General features: G+C 31.1%; 2 protein-coding genes across 2 annotated transcripts; one reads left to right on the forward strand and one right to left on the reverse strand.

Annotated features, from left to right (window-relative positions):
* The first annotated feature begins 7,114 nt into the window (after positions 1 to 7,114).
* LOC110700352 (short-chain dehydrogenase TIC 32, chloroplastic-like) lies at positions 7,115 to 12,411 on the forward strand. The gene is made up of 8 exons (XM_021877879.1): positions 7,115 to 7,241; positions 7,742 to 7,973; positions 8,085 to 8,164; positions 9,071 to 9,224; positions 10,052 to 10,130; positions 10,755 to 10,842; positions 11,143 to 11,189; positions 11,972 to 12,411. Exons 1-8 carry the CDS (start codon positions 7,115 to 7,117, stop codon positions 12,155 to 12,157), a joined length of 993 nt encoding a protein of 330 aa, XP_021733571.1. The 3' UTR covers positions 12,158 to 12,411.
* Positions 12,412 to 13,159: 748 nt separating this feature from the next.
* LOC110700353 (probable kinetochore protein SPC25) lies at positions 13,160 to 18,697 on the reverse strand. Its single transcript, XM_021877880.1, has 8 exons — positions 18,420 to 18,697; positions 18,133 to 18,198; positions 17,175 to 17,321; positions 15,825 to 15,938; positions 15,638 to 15,727; positions 15,417 to 15,536; positions 14,936 to 15,141; positions 13,160 to 13,602 (listed from the first exon to the last, which is right to left on the reverse strand). The coding sequence occupies exons 1-8, from the start codon at positions 18,595 to 18,597 to the stop codon at positions 13,579 to 13,581; spliced, it is 945 nt and encodes a 314-aa protein (XP_021733572.1). The 5' UTR covers positions 18,598 to 18,697; the 3' UTR covers positions 13,160 to 13,578.
* Positions 18,698 to 20,893: the final 2,196 nt, after the last annotated feature.

The following is a 20,893-nucleotide window of genomic DNA, read 5'->3' on the forward strand; positions in this document are numbered from 1 at the left end:
CCTTTTAACATTATATGTAGGTTAAGTCTTTATTATTAATATAAGACGGAGTAAAAATCAAAATTTCAAATTGCGCCTCTAAAAACTACTACGCCAATTTGGTAGGAATCCAACCTTTGAAATCAAAGAGGTAAAAAATGTATAACCTCTACTAATCAATTAGTCAACTTCACCATATATTGCTTGGTAAATCGGTTAACAATATGTCTAATGATAATTAATAGTGGCATATAATGATAGAAGAATAAATCATAATGGATTATGCTCCACTCTCCCCCGTGATTAGCTCCATTAGCACGTGCCATGAAGGGTCCAATTTCTTTTCAATAACCACATGTCACCCCACAATTCGTAGATGACACGTGAGGCTAAGCATCAATAATAACAATTATAAAAAGGGTTTTAACTTGGCTAAGCATTTTTAATAATTATGAAGAGCAAACTATTCTTTGTGGAAATTGGAAAAGCATAAATTAAAAAGGTAAAAAAAGTTGGAATGATTAAAATGAGAAATATTTAGAAATTGTCGGTATAAAAGGTTTTTTTTTTTTTTTTGCTTTAATCGGTTGAATTTCATCAATTAAGAAAAAAAAAATTCAAAATAAAAATTAAAAAAAGAGAGAACAAAATGTATAGTATACACCACTGACTTTGGTAAAAGTTTAAGAGACATTTTCTTGTGGTTAAAGTCCCATAATGTTTCCTAATTGTTTACGTTATCCACCGATATTAGTTGACGAGGGTGAAATTAAAAAAAAAAAAAAAGAAATTAATTATTTTATCTAATTTTATTTAATTTTGAAATTGTTAAATCAATAAATTCTTTGTAGAGGATTAGGTAAAAAATAGACAAAATATTTCGTTTTCATATATATAGTACTAGTTGTTGTTGTTGGAAACAACTAACACCAAAAGACAAGAAAATATTGCTAATTTTCGATCACTTGTATTAAAGTAGTGATTAGAAATAGTCAAGTCGAAATATAAACAAGACATAAGATATTGTGGGCTTGAAATTAATGACTTCTTTCACGAATGTGTTAGCTATTTATATTTGTGTCACCTCCAAATGTTTTTTCATGTCTCCTTAGCTTCAATAATCATATTATATCAATAATCTAAAATTTCATTTTAGATTTAATTTTATCTATATTATTATGCTCAATTAGAAAAAACTTTAATTTTCCATTTTTTTTTAAACTCGTAATTTATAAGGTTCATATACGCTAAAATTATTCATGTTATCCTATGTAGTAAATTTAACTTGTTTAAATTATGATAATAAAATTCGTTAGTACCAATTGAATTATTTGTTCAATTTAAAATAAAAAACAAATACGACATACTTTATTAATAGATTATTTTTATAATGCACATAAATATACTTTGAAATATTGTTAATAATGAGACATTTAAACCATTATATTATACATGTCAATGCAGCATGAAAGTAGTTTCACACAGAAATAGTTTGAAAAATCTAGAATAATAAAAGGTTTAAAGCACCACAAGTTTTGGAATTGATTGATATGCCAAAGAATTGAATGTACAGTATGAGACCAATGGGAAGCTCTATTAACTTTATTTTCCATATGGTTTTACTAGTACGTAACTATTGATATTAATGGTATAATTTTTGGAATGAGTTATACGAAATGAGCAAGAACGAAGATTTGGTGTAGACTAAAAATTCTGTGACCAAGAAATTGATCTTAATTCTTAACTACATACGATAAGAGCAATCATAAACCAGTATACGTAGCAACATAATACATAGGCCAAGACCCTATTTTTCTTAAATATTGTTATATATGTTCTTTAAAAGTATATATTGACGAGTTTTATTGGAAAATAATATTGTTTTTATGGATAAATTTGTTGAAACCCATAGTAGCCCACTTGTAAGTGTCTCACATTGGAGAAAAAGGAGAAGTGGTCGTTCCACTTTATAAGGTAGAGGAGTTACTCTTAGTATTGCCAATTGGTTTTAGTATGAAAGCTCCAAAGCCTTGATTGTGGACCAAACTCTCATCCTCCTTGTTCGAGTTGCCTAGACCCATTTTATATTATTTTGAATTTATCATGGTATCAGAGCCAGGTTTGTTGGACCGTTTATAACTAGGCATTTGTCAAGCCACTGGTTAAGGGGCCTCTATTGGATGTTCATTCCCAAAGAAGATTTATATTGTACCTTCTGGTGTGCTCTAAGTTCTAAGGACACTCACAAGTGAGGGGGAGTGTTGAAACCCATTGTAGCCCACTTGTGCGTGTCCCACATTGGAGAAAGAGGAGAGGTGATTCCACTTTATAAGGTAGAGGAGTTACTCACTTACTCCTACTATTGCCAATTGATTTTAGTATGGAAGCTCCAAAGCCTTGTTTGTGGACCAAACTCTCCTCCTCCTTGTTCGGGCTGCCCAGACCCATTTCATATTATTTCGAAATTTATCAAAATTTATTTTTTACAACATCATTTTTATCTCATTAAAAAAATTACGATGTTTAAGGAAATATATATAGATTTTATAAATAAGTTTATGTGTTTCATGTCATTTTAATTAATTCCAAATGTTGAAGAACCAACTCAACTAAAGGCTTAAGTTGGTGGTTGAAATCCAAGATTAGTTTATACACCCTATCACGCTGTCACACCTCCTCACATGAGAGCCTATTGAGCCTGAAATGTGGATGCGACTTAGACTTTCCCATACCCAACACAATTAAAATAAATTCCACTTGAAATGAGGGGTGAATGAGATTTAAACCCATAATCTTCATGTCACGTATTCACGCTGGCTCTTGAGTCTTGATATCATATTGAAGGATCAACTCAATTAAGAGTTTAAGGTGATGGTTGAAATCCAAGATAAGTTTATATACTCTCACAACAAATTAAATCACACTAATCTCATACCAAAATTCAAATTCATTGCAATAAAATGGGCTTTTTTCACAATCAAATCCAAGCTTGTGTTTTTTTCCTTCCACTTTATATTCTTGTAGACAAATATAACAATGAATACCTAAATTGAATCTAAGAAAAGGGATCATCACATGTGAAACTACAAGTAAAAGTGCCTCAAAAATTAGAAGCATGCTTATGAAAGTTGTATTAAAGTTAGGGGACCAATAGGGTCCCTCCATTTCTCTAGGTAGGTCCCACATTAATTTTTACACCTTACACACTAAGCTCCATTTTTATTGATGAGTCAACTTCAATATATCTCTCTTACAATGCCCAACAACTCGTTATTTGTCAAAGCTTAGAAAATCACATAAAAAAATTAAAAATAAATAAATAAATGGTTATATATAATTATTTGTATATTGGCCCAAAAATATAAGGACAAATTAGACGTGAGTGACACGGTTGCAAGTAGAAAAAATAACCCTACTTGTCCCCCACAAATAAAAATTCACCACCCTTTTTTTCATAATTTTGAATCATATGATAAAAATTGCATTCATGCATGTTATGTTTGTAGTATAAGAAATTATATTGTTACACTTTATTTACTCTCCTTTTTCAATTTTACAGCTATTTATAAATATGTACACGTGTGGTGAAAAATACTTGAAAATCTTAAAAATGGGGTGTGTTTGATGAAGGCAATATGTAGTTATTGCGTTGGTCATTATAAGTAGGAACCAAGCATGTCTCCTCTTACGACTTGCTTTTATAATTTATGAAAATGAAACCGTGTTGCATGTCTTATCAACATCCTTAGATCAGCTTGTAGTAATTTGATGTGTGTTTATATCATTATGATTATTAAGCAATAATTTAAGGAAGTTTAATTAAATAAGATTGATTCTATTTAGTTTGCCATATAAGTAGTAATCCTCGTGTTGATTTGTTAGTAATGTAGTTGAAATTTATTAATATAACCAGGAATTTTTATTTTGTCACATTTTCGAGACCATGTTTTGACAGTAAACGAAATTAACCTCTTATTATAACATAATTCGTCAATATATATAAACACATAAGTAATGAACAAATAGCAAAGTGTTCAATGTGGATCGGAACGGTTGGTTAGCATAGATGGACATGAAATGGACTATATATAAATGCAAGTTCATACAATCATATGTATGTCTACTTATTACTATCTTCATATATATCTTGCATGAGAAATCCATCTTATTACAATCAATGACTTAGTTTAGTTTATGATTTATCTCCAATGTGCGTGATGTATTTCTTACCTACACTTTTCATATATTTTATGAATGCATTTGCTTTCAAGATTCAAATCCAAAAATTAAATAACATATCCCTATTGATTTTTAGGTTAAACTTTGAAGATTCTCATATTAATATCCTTAAGACCTTAACAATAATACACAATTATTGACTATGAATAATTTAAATAAATTCTTGTATTAATTAACACATCATGGTGTAATACATACGATCAAAATGCATAGAATTATATATTAAACGATAATTATTATTATTATAAGCGAAAACGTAATCGATATTATTATATGCCATGAGCTTCTTGACTAGTAGACGTACATTTATGTAACCAAATCAAAGCTATAGGATAAAAATTCAATGATTAAGCTGGAGAAAGGCAGTATTATAGTTATATAGGCAAAGAAATTGTGGTTGGTTTGGTTTGTTTGAAACAGTTGCTATAAAATGTTGTTAGGCCTAATCTTTTTGTCGCAACCTAGTTAGATTACTATAGATTAGGGGAACAAAAATCTACAATGCTAAATTATGTTGTTCACTTTGTGATGATCAATCTACATCTAACTGATTGGGGTACTATATATGTAGACTACTGTGATTTTGTAGAGTTTTCCTACTAGTGTAGGAAAAAGGAAAACAATAAAAGGGTACGGATATTTACCAATTAATTAAATAATTTAGCTAAACAAATGATTAATTACAATAATTGATAATATTAACTTGCACCTACTTATTCTATGAAGGAAAGGTTAATATAATCTTTTTCTTAAGAAAATTAAATTAGTTGGTTAAATATTTGGCGTTAACTTCAATTTACTTGATTGTCTCAACTAATCAACATATTAAGTTTTGTACAAAGTTTTTATGCGATAAGTTGTTGTTCAGGCGGATTTAGGATTATTGAGTCGGTATGGCAACTGTAATTGTCAATTAAATACATGTTCCTTTTTATCTTCTACCAAGTTTTTTTTTTTAAATTTTTTTTTAAGTTTTGGATACACATATACCATCCACGACCGATACTAAATTCACGCCAATTTGTTGACTAGTCCAGTACAGATAACATTCAAATGGAGGGGTTTTTAAAATTGGCCGAGAGAGGTAAATTAGGGTGAAACCATCTAATTTAATTTATATGGGATTCGTTGATTAGAGACCCTTAAATAAAGGTGTTTAAAATTATTAGCCATTAATTTCAACTACCTTTTTGACAAAGAAAAACCCTAAGCAAAACTCGGTCTCTAAACGTGACAGCAATACTACCTTTAGCATTAGTGTTAATTAAAGACTCTTTATGTTATTAAGCTTGTCTTGTGGATTAATTAATTAGATAAACAAATCAAAGATGAAGCTTCCCTTAAGACAGCATTAGCATTTGGTTTTCAGCGTGTCGTTAGATGGCTAAGGGAAATTGAAATTTGATGGTGACAATTTTGACGATTATTGCTAGCCAAGTCACCCTCTAGTCCTCTACCATGTCTTATTCTTCAACCTTTCCATTTCACTTTTTTTTTTTTTTTTAAAATTTTTTTGTTACAGCATTATTCATGAGTAGAGTTAATTTATTAATTAATTGACTAGCTAAACACGAAAAATAATCCTCTAAAAATTGTCCATTCATTTTAGGAGTTTAGAATAACACAAATCTATCCACACTCAAGTACATACAAGTATACAACATACAATACTGTCCGATACGATACCAACTTCACATATAAGGATCGGAATAAACGACTCATTCATATATGACCATAATTCATCGATTTGGTCACCAAGTATATACAAAATAACTATGTCCCTGTTAATTTGTTAATTTAGGTTAGTTAATTACTGTTGATTTACCTTACAATACCGACCATATATAAAATGCGTTGTAATTACTTTGATTCACAATTGGAGATTGTAGAAGCATAAACATTGTTCATGATGAGAGATTAATCACAAAGTATAAGTACTCCTTAACACTCGTAACTTCACCCTCACTTATGTCTAGAATAGCTTTTAGGCAAAGTAAATGTAAATAATAGTCTGTTCTAGAAGTCTTCCATAAGATTTTCACAAGCATAAAAATGTCATAAAATATTTTAATTTGGAAATGTACACTTTATTTTACCACTCTAAGTAAAAACATCTTTATGTCATGTCATATTTTTTTCTCTCTTTAATCTCATTAAACTCCAATAGCAAATAATTAATACTCCCAAAAGAAAGCCTGGAAAGTAACAAGTAATCTCACTTGCCACAAAGAAAAAAAGAGAGGAAAACAAATGAAAACCAATAAGTATGAACAGTTTAACAACAAAAGAAAAAAAAATAATTAAAGGAGATCAATCGACAACTTATTGTGGAGATTACCAATTGCACCTCCATCACTCTTATTATAGCTTCCTTCCAAAATTCCAATTTATTTTTCTACTAAAAATTCTTATGAAATTCACACATATTACGTGTATCTTACACAGACCGATAAAATTAGGTGTTTCACAATGCATCGAACTAATAATTAACATGCACAATCTATCCATTATTTTTTTTTACGAATAATTTATTTTAAGAAAATTTATATGATAAGGATAAGCGCCCTATTGAACCAAAATGTAGCGCGGATTGACCACTAGGTGTGACGTTTACGTAGGATTCCCTAATATACTAGAATACATACTAGTTACAGACATATGAGGGCCAATATCATTGGGGATGGACCACCTTGGTATCTCATGGTCTATGAGGCAACATAAAATAATGTTTGCTCCTTTGGACCACCAACAAAATTAATTAATTTAAAAAATATTATTATACCTTATACTACTATATATATTGCTTTATATATAAATATATATCTCACAATAACTTGAAACTTCATACACAAATTTAGTAAGCACATAAAATAGGCTATTTCACAACTCTAATATCATGAAGGCAGCATTGAAATACTTGGCTGGAATTGCTGGTCCAAGTGGTTATGGCTCTAATTCTACTGCTGATCAAGTTACCGAACATTGTTTTTGTCCACCTCATCTTCTCACCGCCATCATCACCGGTAACTAATTCGATTTATCTTATATCTTTCGTAAATAATTTCATATAATTTTTCATTTGCGTCTTCTCAGATCGATCGATGAACAACTATGTTGTTAATATTATTGTTTTTAATAGATACATGCCTTAAATGAGGCTAGCTAGTGTAACATATACTACATATTGTTCGTGTAATGTATACACATGCATTTTTATTTGTACTAATAAAATTTTATAATAATCTAATAATTTGAATTGAAATCTTTTATTGGATCAGAGCATATCACAGCTTTTATGGAAACTTCTGACTAGTATTAAAAATTCATATCCACTTTTAGCAAATTTAATTAATTAATCAAATAAAAATCACAGCTTTTTCCATGCCTTAGTACTTTTATATTTTGATCAATGTTAGTTATAATAAATAACATTAGTCAATTCCATGCAAATAATTTAACTGCATGTTTGGATTAGCATTATTATTAAAATGGTGCTAATTATAATTAATTTTAAATTAATTAGGCGCGACGTCGGGTATTGGAGCAGAAACAGCCAGAGTTCTAGCAAAGAAAGGAGTAAGGATTATAATTGCAGCAAGAAATTTGAGCAAAGGAGCTGAAGTTAAAGAAGCAATCTTAAAAGAAGCACCTCATGCTCAAATCATAATTTTGGAGATTGATCTAAGTTCAATGGCATCTGTTAGCAGATTTTGTTCAGAATTTTTGTCTCTTGATTTACCTCTAAATATTCTCATGTAAGTGTTATTGCATGATTTCAGTACGTGTATATGTATTCATGTCATATATACTTCATCTGTCTCTTAAAGATCGGGGATTTTATATGGTTCATAATTTCATATATGCAGAAACAATGCTGGAGTATTTTCTCAAAAGCTGGAATTTTCTGAAGACAAGATTGAGCTTACAATGGCAACAAATTATTTTGGTAAGATTTTTGTTTCACTTTTATTGAAAAATAAAATCTTTTGTGATCTATTTTGATTATAAAGCTAAGGTTGTGTCCCCATGCATTTTCCTCCCTATAAAAACGTACCAACTTTTTTTTTCAATGGTAAAATTGCTTAGGTTTTCTTTTTTCTTTGAAGTAAATTGCCTAAATTTAACTTTGTCTAATAAATTCACTCTAAAATCACTAAATATTTAAGTTGAATAGGCATATTTCTTTGACTACGCATATGTCTTTGTGTGATATTGGATTATTAATATGAATTTAGAAACAACTAGAAAAAGTAGCAATATAAATGAGTTTGAAATCCAAAAAAGGCCAAATCTTAGATGCTATATTTGATAAAGGTACTAATTTAACTAGTCGACATCTACCAACAACCCACATTATTGTTTTAGCTAGTCTTGTGCAAGTTACTATTCTACCAAAAGCTTTAACAACTAACTAAATTTTTACTACAATTTATTCCAATTTCATTAGATAACTTTGAAGAGACGCAAGTAATTTTCATGTCAAAACATATAATTATCCTTTTGAACAAAGGAGCAAAATCCATGACGATATTAATTTAACTTATTATGGAATATCGAATGTGTTTATTTCTTTGTCTATACATCAAAGTGATCATGTTTAGCTTTTATGGTCAAACTTTTCGTCAAACTTGATCATTGATGTTTAATGCCTATCATTATATCATACTCCGTATTAATGAATAAACCAGCCAGGAAGAGTTAATTTAATTAAGTATTATATTCGGATTTTTTTCACTATGATAAAAAAAAAAGTCAAAAAAAAAAGAACTTTTTTTTAAAAAATAAAATATTATGCATAATACTGTAGGAGAGTAGTGATGGAAAATTTACCTCCACCTTGTTTTGTTGGCAGGACATTTTTTACTAACAGAATTACTGTTAGAAAAGATGGTGGAGACAGCATCACAATCAGGGATTCAAGGAAGAATAGTAAATGTTTCCTCTTTAACTCACAGATGGGTGAAGAAAGATAACTTCTCTCTTTCTAAAATGCTCAATCCTAAGAAGTAAATATTCCCACTCATTTTGTTGTTTATCAATTTATTTATTTTTTTATAATTATAGTCCACCTGCTTCCTCTGTTTGACAAATATTGCAACATTTGGACTCTTCTACTACGAGTCTACGAGTATTCAATAAATTACTTTCCTTTAATAACCTTATATTATGATTTACATGCATAAACTTGTTCATTTGAAATCTTATTAGATTTGCCTGTATATATTATTCTTATTATGTTTTTAAAATTAAAGTATTTTATAATATTTACTTATACATAATTAAGGATGTAAATAATTAAACTTCCAGAGGTTTTTCAGTGCGACAGGGGTTACTTGTAGGGTGTTATTTGTATTTTGGGGTTACTTATATGAATTGCTTGTATTTTGAGTAACCCCACACCAAACAAGTAACACCCTACAAGTAACCTCTGGTCAAAACCAGTAACACCCTACAAGTAACCCCTGATCAAAACCAGTAACACCCTACAAGTAACCCATGAATACAAGTAACACCCTGACCAAAACCAGTAACACCCTACAAGGAACCCCTTAATACAAGTAACACCCTACAAGGAACCCCTTCCACATCATGTGACCAGCCACATACAAAAATTGACCTTAAAGTTTTGCGTTAATCACAATTTGTATAATTTTATATGTGGCAATATTTATGAAACGGAATTAGTATTACTATCTCCATTTTAATATGTTGATTAATTATTGGATGATTTTAAAAAGTAAATTTTTTTAATATTTGTATGTATATACTATCCAATTCTTTTTTGTTACTTTTATGTTTTTCTGAACTTTATGCTTTTGGTTCAACATTGTAGTTATAATGGCACACGTGCATACGCGCAATCAAAACTGGCTAACATTATGCATGCCAGAGAAATGGCAAGGCAATTAAAGGTAGCACTTCATACTCTTTTCTGTTTCAAAAATAGAGTATTTTACATGATTTTATATAAATATCTACGTTATATTACTATGTATCATTTTATTAGGAATTAGTAGAATGATAACTAATTTCCACTTGTACATTGTCATAAGGCTCCATTTCCTAGATATATGTAGAGCAATTACGGTATTCATTAACCCTAATTATCATCGAGACATTTTTTCTCATAACAATATATCAATTGTGATTAAATAAACGGATGTAAATTACCGAGTTAATACTATATTAAAAATATTGCTAATCCCTAAATTATCAACATTAATAATCCAAATGGGGAGTAAATATTAGTGAACTTTGTGAAATTAGATTAGCTAATAATGATGTGTGAATAATTAATCACTAGGTTATTAGCTAAGACATGACATTAGATTAGCCTAGCTAATGATCTAATAAATAGCCATAATATTGATCAAATTAGATTAATAAAACTAAGAAAAGAACAAAAAGAAAAGTCAAAAAGATAAGAAAAGGTGGCCTAAAAAAACAAAACAGAAGCTATGATTATAAGAGCACTGGTGTTCTAAAATTGACTAATTTTCTAATAAAAATTTATCCTTTTGTCGTTAAAAATGCAGGAAAGAAATGAAAGAGTAACAATCAACGCAGTACATCCAGGGATAGTGAAGACAGGAATTATAAGGGCTCATAAAGGCTTTATTACAGGCATGCTTTGTCACCCCTTTTAATTTATATATATTATCATATAATATGTGATTAATTATTATTAATCACATTAATATTCCCATTATCCGTCCAATAATATTCATATAATTTTATTTTTTTTTATTTTTTTTTGACAGATATAGTTTATAATGTACTATACTATGTATAATACAGTACATGATTAAATAATTAATCACTAACATTATCCTTCCAAATATATTTAATTGTGTTATTAGATAAATGGGAAACCTTCTCAACCGCAAAATGTTAATCATCATGGATTATATTGCTTTGTTGCAGATTCTTTGTATTTCCTAGCAGCCAAGTTGCTCAAGACCACATCACAGGTTTGTCTCAATTACCTTAATTTTTTTGCTTATATAACGTCAATTTCATACATTTAGTGCATTTTCGACAAAATCAATATTATCATTAAAATAAATGTATGTATTACTTCCTACTATAGATAGACAAAACATGAAAGTAACTGATGTTACATGTGTTACCATATGACAAATTGACAAGTGTAAAAGCTCAATTTAAAAATCCGTCTATTTTAATCGATCATTTTCATCTTATTACTTCGTAGTATATTGGGTTTAAGAATGTGAATATTCTCTCAATTGAAGGGATTGATCAATATCTTAAATCTAATATGAGAATATTCTACGTACATTCTCTAATTTCTGTTAGTAGAGTGATTTAGTTTCACTAAAAATGAAAACCATCATCTTCCGTTCTCACGTTTAATTTGCTAACTAAATTTACTGAAATCAAGTTTGACAAAAATACAACCTTTCAACTAAACCTCTTTTGGACACTAAAACAAAAAATCATTCCCATATCCATTAAAATCTCCCTTTTTAGTTTTTACATCTTTCATTCATTCCTCATGCACTGCAAAGTCTCATCAAAGATGCTTACTTTCACTTGCACACGTACTGACATATATTGCATGGTAAAAACAAAATCACCTTAGCAATAAGAGTTATGATATAACTTTATACTTTATACACTATACAACATCAATAATTACTGTAAAAATAAAAATCAGACATGCCACAAAAATTATAATATAAAGTTGATTCTTTTAATGAAATTTATGAATGTATAAATTTTATTTTTGTAGGGTGCAGCAACAACATGTTATGTAGCACTATGTCCAGAAACAGAAGGTGTAAGTGGAAAATACTTTGCAGATTGTAATCAAACTTGTTGTTCAGCTTTAGCTGCTGATCATTCTCAAGCTTTGAGACTTTGGAAGCATACACGTACTCTCATCTGCAGGAGATTACAACACCCTTCACTCTCTTAAGTACTATTACAACTTTTTTTAATTACATTAATTAGCAGAAAAATTATAGATGTAAATCCTGTTTCTTTTTTCTTTGGTTTATTGGTTATTTCTCAAGGAAAATCATAAAAAAAGAATCAGTCTATTAGTCGATCTGTACACCGTACCACTGGTTGGTCCGTAGTTAGTTGAAAATATGTCTAATGTATATATACAAAGTACTTTAGTACGATACCAAATGGATCAATAAAAATGTTATTGATGCGAATAATGTATATCAGTATATGATTTTGTTGAGTATTTTCATCAAAATATGCACAAGCTAAGGTTTAAACTTTTGTTTATATATATAGTTGTAACTTTGGTTTACATTTTCTCCACAAACCCTAGGGGAAAAGCATTATATTACAACATTGCATATTAATTGCCCAAGTATATAGTGCCATCACAAAAACATATTGCATATACTGCACTATTAAGCCTATGACAAGGTTAAGAACGGTTCTAGTAAAATATGAAGAAACATGTTTTTGTGGCTTGATAATGCAATATGCTACATGTTAACATATTTTATGAGCTCATATGTTACTGACCTATGACAAGATTAAGAACGGTAGTAAATTATGAAGAAACATAAGGATAAAGTTGTATCCTTAAAAAATAATCTAAAGTGAAAAAAGAAAAGATGAGATTATTAGAAGGTAACACGTGATACTAATAGTTTGTGTTTTTTAATTTTTTTTTTCACTGTATATACGGAATATTACCTCCGGTTCATATTATAAGCAACTTTGGAATTTTTTGTATCTTACAAATAATACACCAAAGTTGCATATGATATGAATCCGAGGTAGTATTTTGTTTTACTACTTCAGTACTTCTACTCTTGAAAGTTCTTTAACATTTTTGTAGAGCAACTCGTGCTATATTTTTGTTCATTGCAATCAATTATTCACCATCTTCGGCTTGGAAAAGACTTGTTTTATTACCGTAAAAAATTAATAACTCCTGACACAATAAATATTACTGTAAAAAACTCCAAATTATAAGAACATTACAGTATGTCTTAGTGTAACTGAACCTACCATGCCTAAACTTACTTCGCTATGTCCATCGAGTGTAAGACTCCTAGTGCTCAAAACTAATGACAGGACTGAAGGAAAGTAAGAAACAGAAGGCACATCGTATGACAAATATTTAACCGTCAGCACAAAAGGAGTTGAAGGACTTAAAACATCTTGGCAGCAGCTGCAGTCTGGAGTCTTCAGAAGAAAATATGCAAAAAGAACTACTGCGTAAATACAATTAGATATACTAAATACAACTAGACTAAGCTTCACACAACCTGTTAAGCAAATCTGCCCGATGTTACCACGTAACTTAGCAGTTGATATTCCTTCCCATGAATTACGTTTCCCCCAGTTTCTGGGGACAGCATATGTTTATCCTTCTCTAGGTTTTTTACCCTGCAATGTGCAAGTGCAACACTGAATTAATAATCCACATCATAATCCATAGCATTCTATTATCACAATTTCAAACAGAGACCGGAAAGTATAACCAACTCTCACCCTCCTAATTGCCTTCAGAATACACTTCGAAACAATGAAACAGTCCAAATACTTATTGATAAATATATTTAAACATTCATAAGAACTCACAGAAGAACATCAAATGAGATAAAAATACAATTGTTGTTCGCTGAATTAGTCAAGAATGAAGCCAAGCAACACGAGGCATATGTGGTGTTTCCGAAAACTAACATACTACCGGAAAACAGGGAGATTGTCAGAGTGATAATGCAATTTTTTTTTTTTTTTTTTTTGGGGGGGGGGGGGGGGAGATATAAAATCTTCAGAATATTCAATAAAAATCAGTGTTAGCTTTTCCAACCAAAATAAAAGTTGATTTAGTTCTGTTTCATAAATTGAAGCTAAAATGACCCTAATTTAAAGTGAGAAAAGTTCCAAATTCCTCAAAACATTCATATGCTACTTCCAGATTCCATCTAATGATCTGAAATTTGGACGATCACTCACAACTCACCACCACCAAACCTGTGGAATTAAAACCCAAATTTCCTCGGCCAAACAGCTATTCAAAAACAAGCACCAACAGTGTAATATAGGCACAATCAATTGATCCTTGCCGAAGCATCATAAATGGATAAACCATGAGGTCCTAAAATACTAGTATGGTTTTAAAAAAAAAACATATTCAAAACAATAAGGTCCTTAAATATGTTATTTTAAATTATTGTTTTAAGAAAACATTATAACCTAGAATACATTTAAAAATAAGCTCCTAAAAAACATATTCTAGGAATTTTATTTTTTTTTATTTAGAAAATTACAAGGTTTACCTTTAAATATGTTTTTATTAAGCAACACTTGTTACAGACTCTAACAATGCTATAAAGAAAAAGCTAGGACAAATTTTGTTTAACAAAGTTTATATATGCTAGGATCTATAATACTTCGTTGGTCATTCTAATGTCTTCCAATAAATACACAGGCAAAGGTTAGGTTACGTCTAGTCACCTACGAGTTCATGGCCTAAGAAGAAGATGAGTTCATCCTTATATCAATTCTCTTTTACTAGCCAAAACATAATACACAAATACACAATCAATGAGAAAATATTTTGTTTGTCTAAGAGGCAATTTTAATTAGTTGTGATTGTTAATGTATGCACTTCATTGTGCAAGCATACTGCCACACACAAACCTCAATGGAAAAGAAAGGAACAGCAAAAACAACAGAAAAAAAAAAAAGAATAAAAGGTATTCTCAAGTACTACCAAAAGACGAGGTGAGCGTCGAGGAGATAGGAAGAGATTAGGTGATTTAGCGCCTTTTCCATGCTCAAGTTTTTTAGTATCTCCATTGACTTCTCTAAGTGGTAGTGGCGATTTACTTCTGCTATAAATTGAACCTGAGGAAACTGGAGCAGATAATGAGATACTGGTACAATCTTGATCTTGATATATGAAGTGAGACACTGGCCCTGAGAAACAAAGAAAAATACCATACATTAGAATAATCAACCAACCAAATAATTTGTCGAGCTAACTGATGCAAGAGTATTTCTATTATCATTTCAAATTAAGCAACAAGTGAACAGCTTCAAAAAAATGTAGCAACAGGCCAACAAGTTTGCAAGTTAGCTAACCACCAGAGAATCATGTGACTATTATACACAACTTCCACACAGGAAAAAAGAAATGTCAGGTTTACCATCTATGCTTTTAACGAAAGACAACATTATGGGTTTGAGAGTACCTAATGATGTAGCCTGGAATTTTTCTCTCATAATTCTAACAAATCTGAATAGGCTATTGCTCTTGTTTAATTCATGGACCAGCTCTTCAATATCTTTCAAGTGTGGCTTAGAACCAAGCACTGCAACAACATATTCATCACAAGTAAAGAAAAAAGTCAATGGAAAAAATTATTAGCTACTCCAATAATGTGTTTCACATTCTTTACACCACAGCACTTACAAGTATACTTTTCACTTGCATGGCGAACAGTGAAAGAATACTCCTCAGCTGGACAATTTTTGTTGACGTTAGTAAATGTGAATGTAACACCTGCCCCAAAAAAGACATTTACAAGAGTTATAAAATTATAATGACAGCATAGCAACAAGAACGCATTCTCCACAAAACAATTAAAACCTAAAATTACCATGTCCTCCATCAATACGGAAACCAAGTACCCTGTTGTACCATTTAAATGCCTCTTGTATTTCTTCTCTGCTCTTAGAAGCTTCCCCACTATTCTCTTCAGATTCAGCAATAGCTAATGAAAATAAAAAAACAAAGTGAAAGATATAGAAATCTCAAAAATTAAAATAAAAACATTACAAAATAAAACCCATAAACAATAAAATTTGTCATTGAAATCCATGAGTTTGAAATATATCAGTATTGTACTAGATAAGAAATGATCTCACTCAAATGATCAAATCCCCTTCGCTTTTCTTGTTTTTTCAGTTTTTCCCCATTCAAGTGTGAATAATGATACTCTTTGTTTGTCAGGGACACGGGGTCACCATAAGGTAGATGCTAGGAAATTCTCAAGGAATAAGGATAACCATCATATGTATGCTGACAAACTTCATACAAGGAGGAGAAGTGGAGAACTGATAGTAGGAAAATACATTTTACTTTCTATAGAGCTTTATTTTCAGCACATGACATATAGAAAAGCATAAACACTGACTTAGCTATATAGAGCTTGATCATCTAAGATTAAAAAAAACCATAGCACTGCTATAACAAGAGCCAAATAAGCATTGGATACATACTATTCCCTCTGATCCTAAATTTCTTCCTATTTGGAATCTATATACTATTCACAATAAAATAAGAGAATCTCTTAAATTCTCTCCAATATATATAAGAAAAAAAAATGGTCAAGTGGAGTTCTGTTTGATTCATCTCGATGAGTACTTTTAGAATATAAAACTTTTAAACTTTCAATAACATGTAATTATAGGAATAATCAAATTTGGTTTATGTAACCGACCCCACTTATGGGATTAAGGCTTTGATTGATTGGTTGAATAACATGTAATTATAGACATTATTGAAATGTAATCATTGGCAAAGGTGTTAAAAATTTTGGAAGAGCTAAAAAAAATCGGAATGACAGAGGGATTATATAGTGAAGCAATTACTTTACAACATAGCATGGTTTTTACTTTAAAACTGTTTCTTTTGTATGATAATCACTCACAATTCAAAAGCAACTGACCATGGTGGAAAAAAATTATACCCTCTATATTTAACCCGAGGGATGTGGATAATTATTTTGGAAGAGGAAGTATGTGATATACTTACTCCACTTAGTACAAAGAAATCTATATAATCATTAACCATCTAGCAAAATCATTTGTAGCCACATAATTGTTTAATAACTCACATCTCCACGGAGTCAAAACCTAATACACTACTAACAGACTAACTCTGTAAATAAGTAAAATAACTATATTCAGCAAACATAAATTAGTTCAACTATAGTAAAGACATTTACCTTTTGACTGTTCAGATAGGATGGAAGCATATTCATCTTTTTTAGATGCTTGATCTTGTACAATTTTTTGAAGCTCATCCGCTTTTACAATCATTTCAGAAAGGGAGTCTGTTATTGCAATCCGCTTGGCCTCATTCCGTGTCTTAACTGTGAACAGACATAACATCAGGACATAGAAAACTGCAACAAAATGCTTGTTAATTGCAATCCTTATACAGTGCTACTGTGTAACTAATTAACAGTTATAGAAATAAATGCTAAAAGGTAACAAAATGTAGTTGGTAGATGAAATTCCATAATTCAAAACCATGTGAAAAAATGTTTGGGAAATTGCACAAATAAGGGAATGGCTTCAAAATAGCAACAATGACGAAGCATGTAAACAATAAAAGTATGCGAGGTTAAATAAAAACATGTGTATGCCCCATTCAATATATATACTCCTATGCCACAGGACCACCCCAACCATGCATTGCAATTTGCAATACAATCATAAGTAAATGCAAGTATTATACTAATTAGCTTCTAATACTTATGAAGGAAGCAAAATTTAAAATAGATGTATGACATGTATCACCCCACAACTGTAACTCGGGTACAAACAAAGGATATACCACGTGAGAAGAAGCTCACATTATTACATTAATCATATGCCACATTCCACAATCAACAGACAAAGTGTAATGAACTAATGATCAGTGATATGCTGCAACCAACATAAGTTAAGCTACTAACAAGAATCGCACGATTTATTAATGTCGTGTATGTGCAAGTAATAAGACATACAGTAAACCCTTCAAAACATATCAATCCACAAGGCATCGAAGAAAAATACAAGAGTATTGGCAGATACCAGAACATCAAATTATATGTGAAGAAATCGTCACTATTCAATGATTACACCATAATGTCGAATAATAAGCGAAAAGGCCGCCTCAACATGATTAAAGAGGCATACCTGCCAAAGCTCTGACCAATTCATCCTCCAATTCTCTTAATTCAACTTTGAGTTTCCTTAATTTCGCTGCAATTCAAATCATTTCATGAATATTATTCACACAAAATTCGTCAAACTAAGCATATGAATATATGATATCTCCCAAAATTCGTCAACTCGTAATAAAACCAAAATTATTTTGATAATCCGATAAACCCTAATCAAACACACATAATCACACACAAAAGCGTAAACCCTAAAATCACAACAGAAAATCAAAATTAAAGCATTAAATTAAAGAAGAATACCTTGATTATGAACAGTTAGTTCAGCTTTGGATCTATGTGATTGTAGAAAATTCTCAAAAGAGGCGAAAATTGAGTCAGTATTTTGGTGATGAATTTCGATATCTTTGTCGCAAACTGTTCGAAGCTCCGATAACTTTGAGAGTACAGTTCGTTCTGCTCTGGTATGGAAGGAAGCCATGGGAGGGAAGAAGAGAGAGGAGAGAGGAGAGAGAAAGTGAGAAAGATTAGCCCGCCATTTTCAACTTCGAAATTGAGTTCAAATGAGATTAATGCTTGAATTTCAGAATGTTGCTTAGTACGACACCGTTTCTTGAGAAGGGCTTAGCAAGCCAAGGCTCGATCTGATTGACTGAAGTGAACTTATTGGAGGTGGATTGAATTGAAACGAACGGAATATTTTACTTCCTCCGTTTTTAAATACTTGCTTCATTTCTCCATGCGCGGAGTTTTATGAGAATTGAAGAAAATAATAAAATATGGAGATATTGGGGTAGTTGATATAGAATAAAAAATTGTAAAAAAAGTAAAAGTAGTGGAAGAATAGGAGGAGAGAGAGTATTATGTTGGGTCCACTAAGTGTGAGAAATGAATTATATATTGTAAAAGTTTTCCGAAAAAGGAAATGGAGCAAGTATTTAAAAATGGCCGGAAAAGAAAAGTGGAGCAAATATTTAAAAACGGAGGGAGTATGAGATAAGAAAATTAAGAACTAAACTGAAATTATTATAATTGAACTGAATTAAAATGAAAATAATTTGAATATAACAAGCCCTTAGCTACCCCAACAACTGAACAACATCATCATATAAACTTATAAAGACATAAAGTACTACTAGTACCTCCGTTACATATTATTTGTAATAATTTGACATAAAGTAGAGAGAAAAAATGTCTAATTGTTGCAAATAATATGAAACGAAAATAGTAATTGGAGATAGCAAAGTTTCATATGTGGCTGGCCACACCGTGTGGCCAACCACTTTTTTTTTTCTTAACACTACAAATATTCTCTCTCTCCTCTTTTCTTCTTCTCGAACCAACCCACACATCATGCATCACCATTAATTCTCCATCCATTTTCTCTCTCCTTATTCCCAAATCGAGCCCACCATTATGCACTCCAGCCACTCATAGCCACAATTGACCCCTCCAATATCGCAATCAACGAATCAATATGAACCACCGCTGCCACTTTCTCGTTCTCCTACAAGCTAGAGGTTTTAAGGCCAAATTCATCCATGAAAACATTAAATCGCCGAATTTTGCCTTTTTAATCATATTCGAAGTGAAATTTGAAGCCATTATTAAATTTTAAGATATTTGTTCATTTAATTTTTTAAAACGATTTTTTTTTCCGGTTGTTTTCAGTTTGTGATGTCATGGTGTGGGTGTGGTTTGGGTGGGGATCTAGTGGTGGATAAGGTTTGGGTGTGGTTTTGGTGCTATCGTGGTGTGGGTCTGGTTGGGTGTGGTTTAGGTGTGGTTTTGTTGTGGGTTAAGTGAATTGTGGTGATGGTGTGGGGCGGTGGGTACGACAGTTGGTGGTGGCATGGTTGTTGGCAGCGTGGGGCGGCAGCGGGTACGGGAGTGAATGTGCAGCAGGTGGTATAGGTTGGTCGGGGGTTACTAGGTCGGGGATTACTAGGTTATTTTGGGGTTACTAGGTCGATTAGGCGTTACTAGGTCGGGGGTTAATAGGTCAGTCAGGGGTTACTTGGTCAAGGGCTACTAAGTCAGTCAGGGGTTACTTTGTCAGGGGATTACTTGTTTGCTGACGTGGCCCCCGGCCGCACCGTGTGGCTTGTTGCACCGTGTGGCTAGCCACACCAGAAACATGCGTTAGTAAGTATGCTGAAAAGTACTCATTTCGTTTATTTTATTTGCATCACTTTCCTTTTATAGGTGTTTTTTTATATAAATGCATCACTTTTATATTTGGTAACTTTATACTATGTTTTATTATTTCTTTTTTTCTTACTTTAAACCCCACTCAAATTATTTTATCATTTTTCTCTCTTTCATGGTCCCCACTTAAATAATAAAATTATCTATCTTCTCTCACATACATTCTCTTTCATGGTCACCAGGCCATCTTACTTTTATTATAATAATTTATTCACCCACTCACGATATTGTATAACTCTTCTAAAATTTTGTGTCATCAAGTGATGCAAATAAAAAAAATAATAATAAAAAATCGAAGGGAGTAAGGGCTTGTTCTCATACGTTTATTTTCAGTTTCATTCAGCTCCTAATTTCCTTCTCTTATAAAATATTCAGTTCGGCTGATTTCAGTCTATTAGAGCAGACCCTAAATTGATTATACTGTTTTTTCTCCAAGAGATCTCTTTGAGTACTACCAAGCTAAACTTTTTTTTTTTTTTTTGACAAATAACCTCTTTCTCCTTCATAGGTGTTGTTAAGAAGTATAACCCACAGTCTTAAGTTTTAAAAATACTCCGTATATTGTTAGC

Source organism: Chenopodium quinoa, unplaced genomic scaffold, assembly GCF_001683475.1.
Source record: "Chenopodium quinoa cultivar QQ74 unplaced genomic scaffold, ASM168347v1, whole genome shotgun sequence".
Lineage (NCBI taxonomy): Eukaryota > Viridiplantae > Streptophyta > Magnoliopsida > Caryophyllales > Amaranthaceae > Chenopodium > Chenopodium quinoa.

Excerpts from the sequence above, each read along its gene's own strand:
- LOC110700352 (XM_021877879.1), top strand. The coding sequence starts at position 7,115 with ATGAAGGCAGCATTGAAATACTTGGCTGGAATTGCTGGTCCAAGTGGT. Across the intron at positions 7,974-8,084 it reads TTACCTCTAAATATTCTCAT|AAACAATGCTGGAGTATTTT; the intron begins GTAAGTGTTATT and ends TCATATATGCAG. Across the intron at positions 8,165-9,070 it reads AATGGCAACAAATTATTTTG|GACATTTTTTACTAACAGAA; the intron begins GTAAGATTTTTG and ends TTTTGTTGGCAG.
- LOC110700353 (XM_021877880.1), bottom strand. The coding sequence starts at position 18,597 with ATGGCTTCCTTCCATACCAGAGCAGAACGAACTGTACTCTCAAAGTTA. Across the intron at positions 18,199-18,419 it reads ACTAACTGTTCATAATCAAG|CGAAATTAAGGAAACTCAAA; the intron begins GTATTCTTCTTT and ends TTTGAATTGCAG. Across the intron at positions 15,728-15,824 it reads CCGTATTGATGGAGGACATG|GTGTTACATTCACATTTACT; the intron begins GTAATTTTAGGT and ends TTTTTGGGGCAG.